The following is a 20,333-nucleotide window of genomic DNA, read 5'->3' on the forward strand; positions in this document are numbered from 1 at the left end:
TATTTATTGCTCAGAAAGATCTCACCAGTTTTGGTCTTTTTTGTTTCAGTCACCCTGATTATGTCGGTCTGGTACTTATCTAATTCCTCAGCTAGCTCCATTTCTTTGCCATTCAGGCTTCTTACGTTGATAGTACTGATCTTTAACTCTGGTGATGTTGAGTTGGGGTTTGTTTTCAGATTTGTTCCAGTAGCTGACTTTTCGCTGTTCGCCCTGGTTCCCTGGCGATAACAACGGGGGCCTTGTTTAACCGGGCGACGCCCCAGCCGGCATGAAATTTTGTCATGTCGTACCATCATTTTTAATTTTGGTTTAACCAATAAGAATACAATTTGGTCGGCTGAATCCCAAATTGCCAGCCCATCCTCATTCATTCAGTATCCAAGTAGATATCCAACAGGGTGCACCACGAGAAGGTGAGGATTTGACATTAGGTCAAAAGCCCTGGTCGGTTCTCTGCATTCCTTTAAAGGCTATGTGGAGGTCTCCTCTCAGTTATACAGCTTTGACCCTTAAGCACCCCAATTGTGTAGATATATAGTTGAAATTCTTTCGAAACAAAATGAAAGAATTAATGTTCAACTTATAACAAGAGTGATGCTTTGTTACCGAGCAGTCATTTCACTCTCACCTAGACATCTTGAAAAACCTTAGTGTAGCAAATGACAAGCAGAATGAATATTCATCCTATCGTTCACGATTATTATTACTTTATTACAAGGATGTGATAATGAAGCATCAATAATAATGAAAATGAAATACTATGATATAAGAGACAGGAGGAGGGTTTCTTTCTTTCTTCTTTTTTTTCAGATCCATGATGGTGGTAACAACAACAAAAAAAAATTAAGATTAAATATAAAATGAAATAGTGGGAATATAATGCAATATGCATATGCTTGCTTATACTCATCTCGCAAAACACTTTTTTTTTGGGGGGGGGGGTAAATGACAGTTATCATCAAATACCTAAATTAGAATATTTATAACAAAATATATGACGTGCTTGGGGAAAAAAAAAAGTTTCCATTTTAAATTCTACATCTTGATATACAAAGAATCCACCTATTTTGATCCAATTACCAAATTCTCACTGACTAGTATTCTTATGGCAACACAACTAGCTTTGTTAATTATGCTGCTGTATAGAAAATGGATAACTTCATGTATTTATTGATGTATTTATAATTAAAAAACAGATTAAATTAAATAAGTGGAACTGTGGAGTTTAAAGGGGGGGAAAAAAGTACCAAATATTATCCTCAATTTACAAGGTACATTGGTTCTGCAAAAAGTACCATGTAAATGGAAATTGTGTAAAATCAAGGTTAATATCTGCACAGAAAATGATATTTACCCAGACCAAACACGCCACACTCAGGTCTAACTCATACTCTTTCCCACTTTTGCATTAAAGTCCCCTAAGACAAACTACATCTCTTTTTGGTAAGCAGTCCAAAACGATCTGTAAGTTTTCATATATAATTTTATATGAAAGTTTTCATATATATTATATAATTTCATATATAAATTTTTCATAATACCTTACTCTCTTCATCAGGTCTATCTTTGTGGAGTGATTAAACTACCATGATTGACACATTGGTATAATGAGCCTTAAGTCTAATACAAAGTATTCTGTCATTAATGGGATTATAACCAAGAAGCATTCTTGCCTGAACTGTCTTCAGTATCACAGCTGCCCCATGATGCTTTGAGTCACTTCCTAAATAAACAACAGGCTTACCATCCTGTCTTTTGAAGTGACCTTCTCCATTCCATCTGATCTCTAATTTCCAGAATGTCAATTTTATACCTCTCCATCTCTTTATAGACAATATCAAGAGTACCCATCTATAGACCCCCAAACATTCCATGTGCCTATGTAAAATTCCCTTCTAAGATTAGTCCTATACCTTCTGTATTCCTCATTCACAATATCACTGCCTTTTGTTGGAGAATGTAATATACTTCTCAAACAGGATCCTCTGCCTAGGCACTGAATGTGGCTCTGATTATTCTGCACATCAACCGACACAGCATGAGATGTATTACAAGGCACAACCATATTAGCATTTTGGCAGGAAAACTGGTCACATTTAAATTCTGAATATAAGAACAAGTCATACAGCATGCATATAATATCACATTTCCTGGCTGCAGCTGTCCAGTAGGAGGAGACACTATTTGAGTTCAGAGATGCAGGAAAAATGTATAAATAATTAATTAATTTAAAAATAAGAAATAAAAATATAAATATTATAAACAATTAATAACAATAACTTTCCAAAACTTAGAAATAGGCATACAGTCTGTGTAATTAAGATTAGAATAATAGGGTAGGCCTTCACATGATTTAAAATAGATGATCAAATTTGAATTTACTGTAATGTAGCATCTTGGTACAGTTCCAGTGAACTCTGTATCTAGTGTCGATGGCATGATAAGCAAGTCCTGAACCTTCAGAATACAAAAATTTTATATAAGCTTGATGTTCTTTGATTCTAATAGTAGTAGAATGGCCAGTCTGCCTAAAGTAGCAAAGATAAAAAGAACAGGGTATTTGACAAACACCAGACAGTGTATGTCAAATATCCTGACAGGTATAAAAGTAATAATGTATCTTTGATAGATGATAAGAAAGATAACTTCCAGACTGGTTTGAAGGTTGTGTACAAATTGTATCTGTGAAGGGTCCTTACTATTTGTTCAGACATTCCTTTAAGATAGGGTATGCTAATCCTTTTAACATAAGATTGTAATCTGGAAGAGAGATGATAATTATCAAATATTATTTGTATCAAGGTCTCACCTGTATCCATTAAGTAATAGAATAAGTTTTATTTTATTAAATTATTCTAATAAAAGAGACTCAGAAGAACAAATTATACATGCTCTGTGTATAAGTCTTTTGATAATACCTTTTTTTTTTTGAGAAGGATGATGATGTGAAGATGCATGGATATATCTGCCTGTAAAGGATGGCTTCCTGTAAACAGGAAATTCAATATTACCTGCAGAGTTACGAAGTATTCAAGTATCCAAAAAGGGAAGACTGTTGTTAGATTCAAGTTCAATAGCTAACTTGATAAGAGCATATAAGGAGTTAATTTTATACAGAAAATGAAGTAGTTCTCTTTCAGAGTGAGACAAGAGTGCAGAGATGTCATTCACAAAATGTAGCCAAATGTGAGGTCAGGGAGAAATGGTGTTAGAAATCTGATCCTCTAAACACTCCATAAAATAATCAGCCAAAGCAGGTGATATAGACCTACCTATCATAGTATCTTCGATCTGCTAATAATTATCATGCCTCTTCCAGATTGCAATCTGATGTTAAAAGGATCAACACACCCTACCTTAAAAAAACTCTGAACAAATAGTAAGGACCCTTCGCAGATGTAATTTGTACACTACCTTCAAACCAACCTAGAAGTTGTCATATTTGCTACTTTGGACAGATTGGCCATTCTGCTACTATTAGAATTGAAGAACATCAAGATTATATAAGTTTTTAGGATTCTAAAGGTTCAGGTCTTGCTTCTCATGCCATCGACACTAGATACAGAGTTCAAAGATACTACAAAAATAGGTTCAAATTTGATCGTCTATTTTTTTTAATCATGTGAAGCCCTAGGCTAGCTGTCCTAATCTTAATCGGACAGACTGTATGCTTATTTTTAAGTTTTGGAAAGTGATTACTGTTAACTGTTTATATTTTTATTTATTTATTCTTTTCAAATTAATTAATTATACATCTATTCCCATTTTTCTAAATTCTAATAGCATTTCATGGCATCCTTTTATTTTAATGAACACAGTGAAACAAGCCTTCCAATTTAGAGGTTGCATTTTAAATTTAAAAATGCAACAAAAACCTGAATGAATAACATTTAAAAAAATAAACCATGCTGTCTTTTACCACTTGTCATTTCATTAAGCATAATAACAAAAAAATAAAATAAAATAATAAAATAAAACAAAATGATTAAAAATACCATTTTTTATTATTATCATCACTAAAATTACCATTAAAACTGCTATTCTTCAGGAATGATTCAACTATAGATATATACATTACTCAACTGTAATTATAGTGTATACCACAATAACTAACAGCTTGTGTTTTAAAATGAACTGAAATCCCTTCCTTCTATAAGCATATAAGAGAATAAGATATCATCATCATCATAACATTAATTATGGGTATAGACCATATTGGTCTTTTCCGGTCTCATAATCCATCCAATATCCTTTTTTGTGGTCTTCCCTGCCTTCTTTTTCCAATTGGCTTATATTTTAGTATTTGTTTAGGATGTCGGGTGTTGGCCATTCAGTTTACATGTTCAATCCATTTTTGTTTATAATTGTTTAGTTTTTCTTCTATTGATTTTGTTTTTAGTTCTTTTAAAATGTCTTTGTTCCTTTTTTGATCTAATAATGTGTATAATAATGTGGGAAACACATACTACTTTCAAGTCTCAACGAGAATAAGATAAGGCTAACTAAAATATTTAAATTGTACCTTAATCCAGCCCTTGTGGGATTCCACATCATCACATGAAAGGGCAATTAGTTTGACTCCACGTTTTTCAAATTCTGGAACCAACTGAGCTACTCTGCCAAGTTCAGTAGTACATACTGGAGTATAATCAGCTGGATGAGAAAACAGGATACCCCACCTAAAATGATTGACAAATAAAAGAAAAATGCATTAATTTAGTTTGAAATATGTATATCTTTGTGATTTTAAACTTGTAATTCATTTCAATGTAAACTCCCCCCCCCCATCATCACATATTATGATGTAAGACTGGATACTATAACAGGTGTGGTTCAAGTAATAGAATATGGAACGTGCATAATAAAAATTCTTAAATGTTTAGGAAGAATCAAGCTTAAATAATTACAGAAACAAATATTTTGTGCATGTTTTTGGAATTATAATAAATTGGATTCTGGACAATCTTGAGTAAGCTTCTTTCTACTCCTCTTCAAATTAAAATATCGCTACATAAAAATCACTTTTAGCAAATGTATTTTATAAGTTAAATAGCATTTGTAAGCTTAAATAACTGCCACCACCAAATTCCTGCTATGTATCCTCACAAAATGATTCAAAGGAAACAAAAGTTTTTTTGGACATATTTGTGGAATGGATAACAATAGAAAGATCAAAAACTTGGTATAGTGGATGATATAAACAGAAGAGGATGGCCAAGGTGAGAGCAGGGAGATGATGTGAAAGAGTAGTGTGGAAAGATTTTGGAGGATTTGAGTCATCTGGCAGTGGATAGAGAGAAGTGGCAAAGGATGGTGAAATGGGCATCATATCCATGGGCAATGATGATGATGATGATGATTAAAGGGCAATCAAGAACTAAGTGGACTGATGCTGTTCATAGTGAACAGCATCAGTCCACTTAATTCACTGTGATACTCAAGTGAAAATTATACTAATAAATAATATTTTATGTGAGTTAATTCCGTTATTATATTTTAATTATTGATTGTGCTCTGGGTCATGTTCTTGCAATTAAATGCCTGTTTTAGTAACTTCTACTTTGTCAATGACTATACCACCTCGGATCTCTGTGCTCACATACATTCCCAATTTTTTTTTTTTTTTTAAATGTGTGTGTGTGTGTGTGTGAGTATAAGCCCCAAACAAGGTCCCAAGAACTGACATGACAGTGCTGTGTGTGTGTGTGGGGGGGGGGGGTAATTGATTACACAGATCAGAGGAATTTGTTTATATGTTTTTTTTGAAAATTGTAGTTACTGGGAAGACCATTCTAGAGCAGAGGTGCAGGAAATGAGGGCAGAGGATGAGAAGTTGATTTGATGAGTTTAGGAGTTAAAATGCATATGCATATTAACTGACAGCTGCTCATGTTTGTATATGAGTACAGGAAAGTGGTAAGAATGAATGAAATAAAAGCAATAAATGACTCATATTCAATAATTTAATCTTTAATGGCAGAATTTTTGCCAATGTGTCAAAAGCATCTCTTCTGACACATTGGCAAATGTGTCAAAAGAGATGCTTTAGACAACTATAAAAAATGGAACAGCATAATATACAATTAACAGAAAGATTATAAAAATTTTATTATGCATCAGTTGTTCCAAAATTCCTGCTTAAAATGCTACCAGCAACCTCAATAAATTAGTCATTAATATATCTGGACAAACATCATCTTTCGATAGCACTAAAAGTTAATTTTGAGTTAATGATTTTGTAGTTTTCACAGGTTTCTCCTAACAACTTGCCACTGATGGAATTTTGTTCTATGGATAGAGTCTTACACTCTGCTTCTTCCAAGACTGCTGCTAACAATTCATTTCGAGTGTGACAAAATTCTTTTCAAAGAGATATCACCTTATCTTTTTTTAGAATTAAAAGGGATTAAATCTTTAAAGAACAACAACTTGATCACCACCAAAACAGACAAAGGCAAAGCTGTGACTGTACAAGATAAAGAATATTACAGATTTCCTTAATGCTCCATGACTATTCTACTTACCAGCACTACCCCCCACTCTTCTGATTTCAATGCTAGTCTCAGTGATAAATTGAATAATCTCACTGAAAATGCTCTAGTTGGAATGATGATAACTTAAAGAAAAACTTAAGACCTTTCACTCACTCTCCCCCATCAAAATCCACCGACTGATAGTTTGTTAAGGTCAGTAATTGAGTGGATTGGTTATTCTACTTTTAAGTTATCTAAGTATTTGTGGTTTAGAAACAATGGATTTCAGAAACAAAATTTGTGATCTTCATTCTGTATAATGTCCCACTTGTACCATATAACTGCAGAGTTATGAAATACTTTTCTCTTGGCATATTATCATATGCCTTGTCCAGATCTACAAAACTTAAATATAGGCGATGCTGATTATATTCCCAAGATTTCTTGATATTTGGCTTAAAGTAAAAATCTCAACCACCCTACCACTATTTAGTCTGAATCAAACTTATTCTTCTCCACAATATTTCTTAGTCTCTTCAAGTAGATTGCACTAACATAAATCTCACCTAAAACTCAGTAGGAAAAGTCCTCTGAGAGAAATTTTCCTACTGAGTGTTTATTATTACTCAGGACTTCCATAGTCATGGGACTCATCACAAGAGGCTATCATACCACTCCTTAAACTTTATCACCATTCATGATCTCACTACCTTATTAGGCAAGGCACTACTCTGTGGTCCAACCACCTTCCATGCAAAAAACACTTCTTAGCCTCTTGATCACCAGGTCCATCTGCAACTTCCAGGGATGGTTTTTGATGCCTTTCTCACCATTTTTTTTTCTCCTACCATACAAAGATCTCTCTAGTGTCATCCTTGATCTACCTCTCAACAGTTTAAATGTCTTAATCATATCATCTGTCTTCCATCTACCCAACTACAGTCCATATGACCTCAGTTTATCCTCATATCCACTGCATAATCCTGATATCATTTTTATCTGTCTCTGCACCATCTCAATGTTAATTTGTTCAAATCTGGGTGATCAGATCTGAACACAATTCAGATGTGATCTGGTCAGGGCTTTATACAAAAGAATCACCACTCTTCTATCTCTATCAATGCCCTGAATCTCACTACCTTCTCAGTATTACAGCAATACTTCCAGGTCACCTTTGCTACCTTTGATATGTCCCTTAAGCTTCAAATTTCAAACAACTGTCACCTCAAGATCTCTCGTGAGGTGACAAAAGAGATCTTCCTCCTCTTCCAGCTGTCTAATGGCGGATCCCAAATTTCAAGACTTAGCATAATAGTTCCACAAGATCCAATCCATTAGGATCCACAAGATTTCATCCAGCCTTCTTGAAAATACTACTTTAATAATGATGCCATATAATTCAGGTGAAGGGAATAAAATTTTCACCTTATCTAGGAAATCTGAAGTTTTTTTTTTTTTTTTTTTTCAATGAAAGAATGGGACTTTTAAATTTGGAATGTTAATAGACGGACTAAAAATGTACCCATGTGATAAGTAGAATCTATGGAATCCACATGTAGATGAAGAGGTATGCACCATTTTGTGGATTTTAGACAAATCACAGATGCAGCGGGGGGGGGGGGGGAGCAATTCGAGCAAAATATGTATACCTTAACAACAGCTCTTACTAATTTAAATAATCCACTGATCTGTAATTTTCAGCTTGAAATATCTCATTATTAAGTAATACTTTATTCATCCTTATCCTTGTGTTCACATGTTATTTTGTCCTTATTTATTCAGTCTCCATCCATATTTAATTTACTCATCTTCACTCAAAAATATGCCTAAATAGCAAAAATGTGTAAACTATTCTATAAATCACTAATGTCAAATCCACTTGTGTCTGTGTATGATTGCTCATTTTCACAATTTTAGTCTTCATTATTTTCAAAACCAAATGTCACAACAATTATTTCATTTGGTTCAACACTTAAGACTTGTTGCAGAGATATACATCCTACAGTTATAACTGAATTAGGAATTTTTATCAACTCCTAGATAGGACAGCACATGAATGGGAGCAGTATATATATATATATATATATATTCAAATAAGTTAGCTTGTGCTCTTAGAGAATACAGAGACAACCGTTAGAAAGCTAAACACTGTGTAAACTAGCCAAACAAAAGTCACGGGAAGACTTTGGCAAGAATATACAAAATAAATATCAGGAAGGTGGCAAAATATTTTGGAGGCTGTTGAAAAAGCTGAGAAGTAGAGAAAAGAGAGCTGAAAGGAATTAGTAGCGGCAGATTGTGACTTGAAATATACATACACACTGTAAGTACATACACACCGGGAAAAAAATAGAATTTATTCATTACTAAGTAAAAGAGATATACAATTGTCATTCAATAGATTCAACTGAGTCTAGTGTATAGGGTCTATTAAGCAACTCGATATAATAAATACACTCATGTCCCTTAACTAATCTTGAACTTTTCAGGGACCACGTGCCTAGAAACTCACCCCCTTAAAAATTAGCTTGTGTTAGATTATCATCACATAAAACTCAGGTTCAGTAATTATCTATTAACATCAGATTCTAGAATTACACTCTATAACTTACCTATGTTCTCTAGCACAGAGTAATTGATCTCATCTAATGGTATAGTTCCTAAAGTCCTGCAATACTATATAAAGTATAATTCCAGTTAATTTTCATTTACTGTCACAAAATTTACTAATTTTCTTCCTACTAGACAAAATGGAAAGTTCTTATTTGGTAGTGAAGTCGGGATCTCTCTGGCGTTTACTTGCAAACATCTTTCGAATTCCTGTGACTTGTAATTTCACATCAGTTTCTTCCTAGATGAGTTTCTTTTGCTGCTACGTTCCTCTGGCCTTTGCTTCTTGTATGTAGGTCTGGGAATACGGTCACGATTCATTGCCTACGATCCTTGCGAAGTTCAGCTGCCGTTGTCTGACCTCATATTTCTGCATAATCTCCTTGGGTTACATTGACCTCATTACGCAGTCCTAAATCTCACCTCGGAATTCTATTTGACCACATAACTGCACTCGGACACCCCACTCCCGACTCTCTGGAAACAACAGGAAAAAAGTCCTTTTCGGCACGTAAACTTCTATATATATGGCTCCGATGACCTTCCCGCTCTTACGTCATCGTCCACTCGGCACCTCGATACTCTGCACCCGATACTGTTGCTTGTCTTTGCATTCGATGGGAAACCCCTACGCAACGTTGACCTTTGCATTCGTGTTAATCTCAGGTCACGAATTAATCCTCTTATTTTGTCTGGAACTTTAGCTTGACCTTGATATACTTATGCATAATTCACCACATACAATTTCTATGTTTCTCATACAAAACACTTGATAATACAATATTCAAAATTTAAAGGAAAAGATATTAACTTTATTTCATTTACACTCAATTTCTCTAATTAACAGACAAGTATTTTAGCAGGATTTTTGATACTTGTTAAATCTTAACAATAGGAATTATATTTCTAAAATTCCATCTATTCAAGATTTAACATCCTTAATGTATGGAGTAGTTACTTCAAAAACTTGCTAACTGAAACAATCAGTGACAGCACAGTGGTAAAAAAAAACATTGACCAGGCATGCAATCAAGAATACATATCCATAGTTCAAATAGAAAAAGCCGTCAAAAGCATGAAATGTGGAAAGTCAGCAGGAGTAGATGATATTCCACAAGAAATGCTCAAGTATGGAGGTATAAAAGTGTTGCAGTGGCTGCACTGCATAGTTCAAAGCTTGGATAGAGTGACAAATTCCACATGATTGGAGGAGATATCTCATAGTACCAATATACGATATTTCTCTACTGAGTTCCTGGTAAGATTTATGCACGTATACTTGAGAAATGGTCGAGAAGGATTATGGGAGGGAAGCTTGGTGAAGAACAAGCTGGATTCACACAAAATAGAGGCTGTCAGGATCAGATTTTCACTTTACAACAAATAGTTGAGAAATCATGGGAATACAATAAAGATTTATATTTAAATTTTGCAGACCTGCAAATGGCATATGACATGGTGTTGGTGGGGCATTATATCAAGCAATACTTAGTCTCTATTTATTTGAGTTGTAAGTCAGCAGTGAGAATTGAAGGAAGTACAGGAAGATGGTTTAATGTTAATGGTGACAAACAAGGATGTACGTTATCCCCTCTGTTATTGATTATCTAAAAGAAAGAATGATTATGGAAGGATGACATTGATTGGAGCAAATGGTATAAAGACAGCTGTTGCAGAATGTGGTGGAGATACTTAATGAGCAGTTCATAAAGTTCTTTCAATCTTGCGAATATGACTTCATGGAGAGATTGAGAGCAGTTGATGATGGGGAGGAGAGTGACTGTAAATGAGCAAGAGGTGTTTGGGTAATTGAGTAAACTAGATGTAAATAAGGCTGCGGGACTTGATAATATATCGCCGCATATTCTGAAGGAATGTGCCAGGGAGTTGACACCTGCCTTGACATATTTTTTTAATATGAGTCTTGCACTTGGTCAAGTTACTAAGGAGTGGAAGGACAAGATTGTGCCACTTCATAAAGGAGGTGATTGAACTCAAGCATCAAACTATAGGCCTATCTGTGTGTCAGGTGTTGTTGGAGAAGCTTATGAGAACTAGGATCCAGAGTTGGGTTGACAATAATGGTATTATCTTTGATGGACAGCATGGATTTGCTAAAGGGATTGTTTTAGTAATCTACTTATTTATTACAATAAATTGACTGCTTCCTTGGACAGAGAAGAAGGATACACAGTAATATACTTGGATTTCGCAAAGGCTTTTGATAAAGTACCTCAATATAAGTTGACAGTCAAACTAGAGCAGATAGGGTTGGATATTAGATTGGTGCATTGGATTGGAGACTGGCTATCTGATAGGTATCAACAAGTTGTGTATGGGGGTGCGATATCCAGGAAAAGGAAAGTCACTAGTGGAGTGCCTCAGGGGTCTGTTTTAGGGCCATTAGTGTTTAACTTGTATATTAGGCAAAGATTTGGATGGAGATATTCAGTTGTTTGCAGATGATGCAAAGTTGGGACAAACCATAAAGAGTAGTGCAGATGGTGTGGCCTTACAAGAAGACTTGAATAAATTGAGTGATTGGGCACGGAAATGGGGATGCGAGTTCAATGTTGCAAAATGTAAGGTTTTAAAATTTGGAAAACAAAGATGGGATGCAGAATTTATGCTTAGTGAGAATATATTGTTGGAGGTAGAGGAAATAAGAGATCTGGTGGTGATAGTGGATCTAAAATTTAGGGGACACATTACCAAAATTGTGAAGACAACACAAAGACTTCTGGGAATGATGCGGAGGACACTAACGTGTAGAAGTAGGGAGAGTCTTGTTCCGTTGTATAAGGCTTTGATTAGGCCACACATGGGCTATTGTGCTCAGATTTGGTCACCGGGTTTTCAGAAGAATGAAGAGATGTTGAAAAGGGTCCAAAGGCGACTGACTAAGGTAGTTTCTGACCTCTGGAATGTCGAGTATGAGGAAAGATTGAGAAGATGTAATTTGCAGAGTCTGGTGGATAGGAGGAAGAGGGGAGATATGATAGAGACCTACAAGTTGGTAAGGGGTTGTTATAGGATCAATGGTGGAGAAGTTCTACAAAGAATAGTAGGAGATCAGGGGAGAACCAGAGGTCATCCCTGGAAACTATAAAGAGGGTGCGAGTGGCAGGTTTTTTTTGTGCAGAGTTCTGAATGATTGGAATGCCTTGCCTGAGAGTGTGGTGTCTGCAAGGAGTTTGAGTGTGTTTAAGACATGGTATGATGTGTGTGTGTGTGTGTGATGAAAGGACCTCCCAGACAAGTCTTTGACTCCATGAGGTCTTGGCATAATAATAATATATGGATCACATTATGAAAGAAAGTAGTATTAAACCTGATATCAAAACTGGAGATGTCAATGTCAGCTCTTTGCTTTATGTGGCTGATGTTATACTTCTAAATAAATCCGGTACAAGTCTGCAAGATTCCCTGACTAAATTGAATAACTGTTGTAATAGATATGGTATGAAAATCAGCAAGAATAACAAGACAACGACAATTAAAAATAGGCAGAAACACCGAAAATATCAACTTCATTGTGAATGGTGAACCTAAACCTATAGAACAAGTAAAACATTTCAGCTACTTAGACATGATTTTTAGTGAAGATGGTACATTAAGTATGGAAACAGACAACAGAATTAATAAAGCTGGTATGGTAGGTTAGAAATAAAACACTTGACCAAACACTGGAGACCATAGATATGAGAGTCCTGAGAAAGATTAGGAGCATGAACAGATGGCATCAATGGCAATATAGTCTACCCTTATAGTCTAACCAAGTGAGAAAAAACTTCCAACATCTTTCTCTAATCCAGAGTAATTTAATAATAAGGTGTGATGTCACACCTTTTGGCAACTCGTATAAGTAAAGATGACTTCTGCATTACTTCAACCTTGGTATCACCTCTTTGTCTGGCTCCCACTGAAGAGACCTCAATAAATGTCTTAACCAGTCTGAGTAGTAACCCTTCCCATAATGCAGAGCATTATACATGCCCACAAGGAGATGTGCTTTGCATTAGGGATACTAAGGCAAGTGATGTGAAGCTTTGTCCACCTTTACCACGAGTTGCCACAGTCCTGAAGATACCTCAGGTTCAAACTTTGTTTGCCTACACTTGGATAAAGGATTAAACGTAACATATAATTTATAAACTTGATATTGTCAACATTCAGGAATCTGTTAGCAGAACTAATCTCAGATGGTATGGTCACTTAAACAGGAAATGGAAGAGGAAAGATTAGCAAAACAAGTGTTCTCTGCCAGGCTGGAAGGAAAAAGACCCACAGGAAGACCTATATCTTGGAATACCAAGATATAGGTGGACTGATACAATAAAAAATGCCTTCAAAGACAGAAATATAAGATCTGATAATGTTGAAGTCTTGACAGATAACGGATTGTTTTGGAGGAAAATTGTTGATAGGAAGTTAGTAATGATGTAAGTTCTTCATTTAGTACTATCATAATATCCTGTACATCCCTTCAGGGTACATGTCAGGAATTTGATGATGATACTGTATACTGAAAAAAATGTATAATGAATATGAATTGAATACATCTTCCACCCTTATTAGTGCATAACATTAACATAACTTTGCTGTGAATTTCTCATATTATCATACAGATCTCATAAAAGTGAAACAACTTATTCTAACCCTCCTTGTTGGGCACCTGTTCATGGTGCAGGGAACCTCTCAGTGATGATGCTGTCCCTTTTCATTCTTCCCATATTCTTTGCTCTACTTCTCCTGAGTCTTTTTTAATATCCTTTTTTCCAGACCACCATCACTGAGATCCAACACCCTGCTGCATGGCAGCAGGGTGTTGGATCCCATGGACATTCAGAAAAAGGATCTTGGTATCTTGAACTACTTTGGCCGCTGCATCAACAAAAAGATATGGTCTTGGATGGCCCAGCCAGGATAAATGGCCATTGACCTTGCTTGCCTGCAAGGTCAATGGTGTTGCAGTAAGTCTCTCACCATCATGCACTTACACATTCTGAGCTGGATTATGGGTCTGAAGTCTATGGTTCTGCAAGACAGAATAACCTGCAATAGTTGGATCCCATCCATCATCAGAGTATATTCGGAGAGTTATCGGATAGTTATTTGCTGCAACAAATGAACCAGCTCTATCACTTAGATGGAAACAGTTCTCTTAATTATGCCCTAAAGATAAAGTCTCTTCTTGTTGGAGGTTTAATGGAATATTATCAGCACTGAGAAAGGATTAAAACTAATTTTAATACTTCCAATCTTTCGTCTCTGTCACAGAGACATCTTCAGAGATTACTAAAAAACTTTTTTTAACAACACACACACACACAAAAATAATACAATAGTGAGTGAAACTAAAGCCCTATCTAGGTGATGCACCCTCTATGGGCATTTACAGGTGGCCTAGGATGTAAAGAGGGATCTCTGATAATTAATGTTTCCCAAATTTTGGGAAGTTTAATGCAACTGTATTTGTTTAAATTCAGTTGATTCCTGAGTGCAGATGCAGATTCAAAGAATAATTTTTCTTTTTTGAATTTACTATGGTGGCGCATAGTGTTTTTTTTTTTCCAGGAGATTCTGTGGGTTGTATCCAAAACATGGTCTGCAAGGCCAGATTGACCATAATCATGATTGCAGATATATGACTTGTGTTCTTCTAACTGGATGGGTGCTGATCTACCTGTCTGTCCGAAGTAAGCCAGTTTACAGGCACAAGGTACTCTATATACTCTAGGCACTGAGAGAGGAGGGAGCTGGTCTTTGGTGGAACAGATAAGGGTAGCAAGTTTAAGGTGGGGCTTAAAAGCTGTATGGAGGTTGTACATTTTTAATGATCTGGTTATTTTTTTTTTGATGTACCACGGATGTAAGGTATGGTGATGGCATTTCTGAAGAGATGGTCGGGGAATGGGGAAGGACTTGATTATTTTTTTAATTCTGTAGTCACTGTAGCCATTGGAAAGGAAGGTGTTGTGTATGTGTTTGAGTTCGGTTGAAAGGGCAGTTTCACTGAAACAAAGATTGTGGGCTCTCTTGGTAAGAGTTAATAATGCCATATTGATGAGAGGGGTGGTGGTGGGAGAATTTGTGAATGTATCTGCCCATACATTTCAGGCAATACATCTGCAATCATGATTATGGTCATCTGGCCTTGCAGACCATGTTTTGGATACAACCCACAGGATCTCATGGAAAAAAACTACCATGCTCCACCATAGTAAATTCAAAAAAGAAAGACTATTCTTTGAATCTGCATCTGCACTCCGGAATCAACCAAATTTAAACAAATACGGTTGCATTAAACTTCCCAAAATTTGGAAAGCATTAATTATCAGAGATCCCTCTTTACATCCTAGGCCACCTGCAAATGTCCATAGAGGGTGCACCTCCTAGATAGGGCTTTAGTTTCACTCACTATTGTATTATTTTTGTGTGTGTTACAAAAAGTTTTTTTGTAATCCCTGAAGATGTCTCTATGACAGAGACGAAATATTGGAAGTATTAAAATTTTAGTTTTGTTTAAATTTCAGTGCTGATAATATTCCATTAAACCTCCAACATGAATTGTTCACAGAACTTAAGCCTGAACACACAGATAAAGTCTCTTCCAGATAATAATACATGGAGTAGTCTTTTCTTCTCTGCATTGGGAAGCTCAAAATCATGCACATCAGACACCATATGCTCTTCTGGTATGTATGTTAAAGTGACTATGCAAGCCGTTGGCATTAATCTTGACATTGCTTACAACAAGCATAAAAGCATTCCTCCATGGCAGGATTGCACTCCATCCTGCAATCTCTCACAAAGTGAGAGATTGCAGGATGGATGATGAACTACAGAAGTCTCATACTACATCATCTGTCTACCTGCAATTGTCTAATGCATATGGTCATGGCAACCCAATTTGGTTTCTTGCATATCTATACTGATGGCTGAAGAACTGATACCTATTTGGCTGTATTTCCTAGCATTACTATCTCCAACCAGGTTCCACCTAACTGCAGTAATTATACAGCAGAATTGCACCTGTGCATATAAAAAGAAGACTGCTATTAAAAGTGTGTAATTTATAAACTCACTTAGTTTTTTTATAAGCTATTTCCTCTCCTATGTATAATCCATAACCAGTGCTGTAGGAGATATTACACCTGTTATACAAAATGAAAACCCTTAATTTTGATGTTCAGTTGTGCTGGATTCCCAGCCACATTGGAATTAAGGGAAATGAGATAGCAGATGCAGCTACTAGATCAGCTCATACTTTCTCCACATACTGTTTGGCAATGCCATGTACAGACTACAGAGTTTATAAGATCAAAGCTAATTGCTTGATGCAGTCATCGTGGCAGTTACATTAACAAACAAATTATATGACATTAAGCCTGAAATTAAGCACTGGCATTCTAGTCAATGTAGAAAGAGAAGAGAGACAGTTGTTCTTGCTGGGCTCTGCATAGGTCACAGTTATCTTACACATTCTTATTTATTGAAGACTGATGATCCTCCAATGTGTGAAAAATGCAATATGTATCTTACTATTTGTCACATTCTGGTGGAGTGCACTTTACACAAGAGAGGAATGAAATTTTTAGCTATGTAGCCAAGCCATATACAATCAGGCAGATGTTATCAGACTCAGACAGATTGCATGTTTTTATCCTTCTACAAAAAATTAATTTTTATGGGTTGTTATAGGATCAATGGTGGAGTGGTTCTACAGAAAATAGTGGGAGATCGGGGGAGAACCAGAGGTCATCCCTGGAAACTGTATAAAGAGGGTGTGAGTAGAGGAGTGAGAGGCAGGTTTTTTTCGTGCAGAGTTGTGAATGATTGGAATGCCTTGCCTGAGAGTGTGGTGTCTGCAAGGCGTTTGAATATGTTCAAGGCACGGTATGATGAGCTGTATGTGTGATGAAAGGACCTCCCAGATGAGTCTTTGACTCCATGAGGTCTTGGAGTAATAATGGTAATAATAATAATAATAATATATATATATATATATATATACACACACTGCATTGCTTGGTTTGGTTTTTGTACATGCATTGCAGTAACCTTTGCTATGGCTTGCGCCAAAAAACCATAAACCAAAACATACCCAAGTTATCATTCTGGTAAGGAACTTCCTGTCGAAAATGACTGCCGGTAATTGATTAATTGCGCGTACGAAATTATTTCCTTTCTCACTGAAACTAATAACGTGGTCCAACTAAGTGGAAAATCTAATACTGTATAACGTTAAACTGTTTGCATTGCAATGATAATCATGAATTTAGTATAATATAAAATTTTAACAAATTTCTGTATTTAAAATTGTCGATAAATAATACTGAAACTATTTAAAGAAAGGACAGCTACATACGATTCTCCCAACCACTTGTGAAATTCAATACGACCAACAGACGTATCTACTGTAAAATTGGGAAACAGATCACCCAGATTAACCATATTGATTAATAAAGAATATCAAAGAGAAACTAATGTGAACAATCACAAACAAAATTAAACAATATAATTCAAAGTAACTTCGCAAAATCTGTCACTACACAATTCACGTGCTTTCCATAAGACACTGTTCACTAAAGACCAATGATACAATTTGACTTCGCTGGAGTGCTTGAGTTAAGTAAAACTCAACAATTCTAGTATTTCATAAAATACGAATATGTTATGTAAATAAATAAATAAATAAGCTAACAGCTTTTATTCTCTTATTGGAAGTAATATTTCAACCATCCTCGGTAAAATAGTAGGGACAGTTGATAAGCATTATCACCATAATGCTTATCAACTGTAGCTGGTCTATGTGTAGCCTCAGTCAGTTATAATAAGTAAAGCGGAAAGCTAAATGTATTGTTTCTTGGTAAATGGAAAGATAATAAAACACATTTTCAATATAGATAGATTATCTGAACAATTTGGGGGGGGGGAATGGCAACGAATATCAGTAGCAGTAGATAATAGTGATTAAAGTTCAGGGGAAATATCGCTAATGTAGTGGCATTACATCAGAAAATTGCAATGTTGAAGAGTATACTAATTGATAGGAGTAAAGAAGTTAATTTTCACTGTAAGCTTTTGATAATACCAAATATTTTATCCTGCGCTTGGATATGGTTATCTAGGCTGAGAGGAAAGGAGGGACTATTGAAAACATCAGCTGAGGGAAGCCAAAATGATATATGTCATATGAAATTATTTTGCACATTCAAGGACTACAGAGGGAAAGTGGTCTTCAAATTTAAGTAATGGATAGAGAAGAGAAATGATAGAACAATATAATTTGTAAAGCAATCTTACAATTTACACATGCGTAAGATTTTCAGCTTATGAAGGTAGGGAAAGGAATTGGTGTTTATTCCTCAAAACTCTAATAGATATTCTAAGGAGTGAAAAATATAAAATTAAATAAAACAGAATGCTGAGGAATATCATTAGTAGTTTATAGAAGCCAAATCATGTGGAATGATATCTTCATTCCATTCCCTTTCATCAACCCGAGCAGATATTGGGAATTACCACAACCATAAAGAATCATACTAAGAAAATAATTAGAATAGGAAAATTGAATAGTCATTTGGAATTTCTTCAAAATGACTATTAAATGTGTTCTAAGTAAAATAGTTATATCTGAAAAATCAATCAGTACGATTTCAAAAATAGATACTAAAAAGATTTGAGATCCATAAAAAAAGGACATCAGAGAGGCATTGAGTATAGAACGAATGACAAAAATGGCCTCTCTGCACGTTTTGTCAGAACATACCGACCATTCTGGATCAAATACGCATCCTCATACGCTTCGTATCCATCATATATTTCAATGTAATGTCAGTGGTATTACAATTTTAATATGCACTTCGCATCCATGATAACTTTGACGTCTATAGACGTCTTGGCCGGTAGCGTGGTTAAATTAACTCGCCTGCCTCATCTAGGTGATGATCTTTTTATAAGAATACTGGTGATAAGATCACATAGTACCACCAGCAAAAAGTCTCTTCATACGTCTTTATAATATTTACTGGCATTAATGATCTTTATCAGACGTAATTTATGCCAATAAGACCTTATGCAGCAATACATGCTTCATTCTTCAAATAACACGTCGACCGATCTACGTTTCTAATTAATATTACATTTGAAAATCGATTATTATTAAAAGTATTCAGATTTTCTGTCTGCTCTTTAATATGCTTATCTTAATGAAACTGTTAATAAATTACATAAAATATGTGGAATTTTTGTTTCTTACCATATTCGGGCAAATGAGATTACCGAAACAACGTCGGGCAATTTAAAGGACTTTAGTGGACGTGCGAAAAATTTGATTAACGGAGTAACTGTCAGTACATCTCATTTTTCCCCTTCCACCAGTAGTTAAGGATATGGTATGATGTTCAAAAATAATGTTAGATGTTATTTTTGTTTGATGTATGCCTCAAGCTTTAAAAAACATGTGGTATGAGGTTATAGAGGATTTGTATATGTGAGAAATGTAAACTTATTGAAGAGATGATACATGGAGATATAAGGCAAAATGTGCATTAAAATGAGAATGATTCTGGTATGAGTGAAGAGCGGAGGTTGGATAAGAGATCCTTGGAAACTGGAATGGAAAGAATGAATTTGGTAGAGATGGATAGAGAGGGGAGGAAAAAGGTGGAATGAAAAGTTAAGAAGATAATACCAGGAGATGCGATGATTCGTAGAGTAAAAACCGGAGATGTCTTTAAAGAATGTTGGCCGGGAGCTACATTAGAGTGTGTGACTAGAGCTATAAAGTGATATGAGAGTGTAGATGAAATGATTTTAATGGGTGGGACTAATGATTTGGGAAGCATCGTAAATCGTGTGGCAAGGGATTTGAGGGAGATGTTGGAGACATCTCCCTCAAATTAACAGTAAGAGTGCTAGGATAGTCAGCGACCTGCCCAGATATGATAGTCGAGAATTGAGAAGAAGGGCAGTGCTGATGAATGAAATGGTAGCTAGGATGTGTGGGAAAAGAGGGATGGGATATGTAGATATATGGGAAGAGTTTGATGGAAGAAAGGAATTATATGCTGATGATGGTCAGCATTTAAATGACTATAGGAGAAAACGTTTACAGAAGTTACTGTTTAATGAAAATATTTGGGTGTTAGATCAGGGAAACGAGAATTATTAGAATGGAAAGGAAGGAGAATGGCTGTCAGAAATAACAGTAATAGGGAGGCGGGAAAAAATGAAGCGTCA

At 35.5% G+C, this 20,333-nt stretch overlaps 1 protein-coding gene across 1 annotated transcript in view; it reads right to left on the minus strand.

Moving 5' to 3' along the window:
* Positions 1 to 17,674, minus strand: part of LOC150103726 (peroxiredoxin-6-like) — a 68,984-nt gene extending 51,310 nt beyond the window's left edge. Inside the window, exons 1-2 of the mRNA XM_090396513.1 lie at positions 17,458 to 17,674; positions 4,526 to 4,682 (exon numbers count right to left, since the gene is read on the minus strand). Coding sequence (XP_090252639.1) covers positions 4,526 to 4,682; positions 17,458 to 17,543 — 243 coding nt within the window. The 5' untranslated portion in view covers positions 17,544 to 17,674. The remainder of the gene's footprint in view (positions 1 to 4,525; positions 4,683 to 17,457) is intronic.
* Between the last annotated feature and the right edge of the window lie 2,659 nt (positions 17,675 to 20,333).

Source organism: Typopeltis vanoorti, chromosome 8 (genome assembly GCF_054136105.1).
Source record: "Typopeltis vanoorti isolate ZY-2024b chromosome 8, IOZ_Tvanoo_1.0, whole genome shotgun sequence".
NCBI lineage: Eukaryota > Metazoa > Arthropoda > Arachnida > Uropygi > Thelyphonidae > Typopeltis > Typopeltis vanoorti.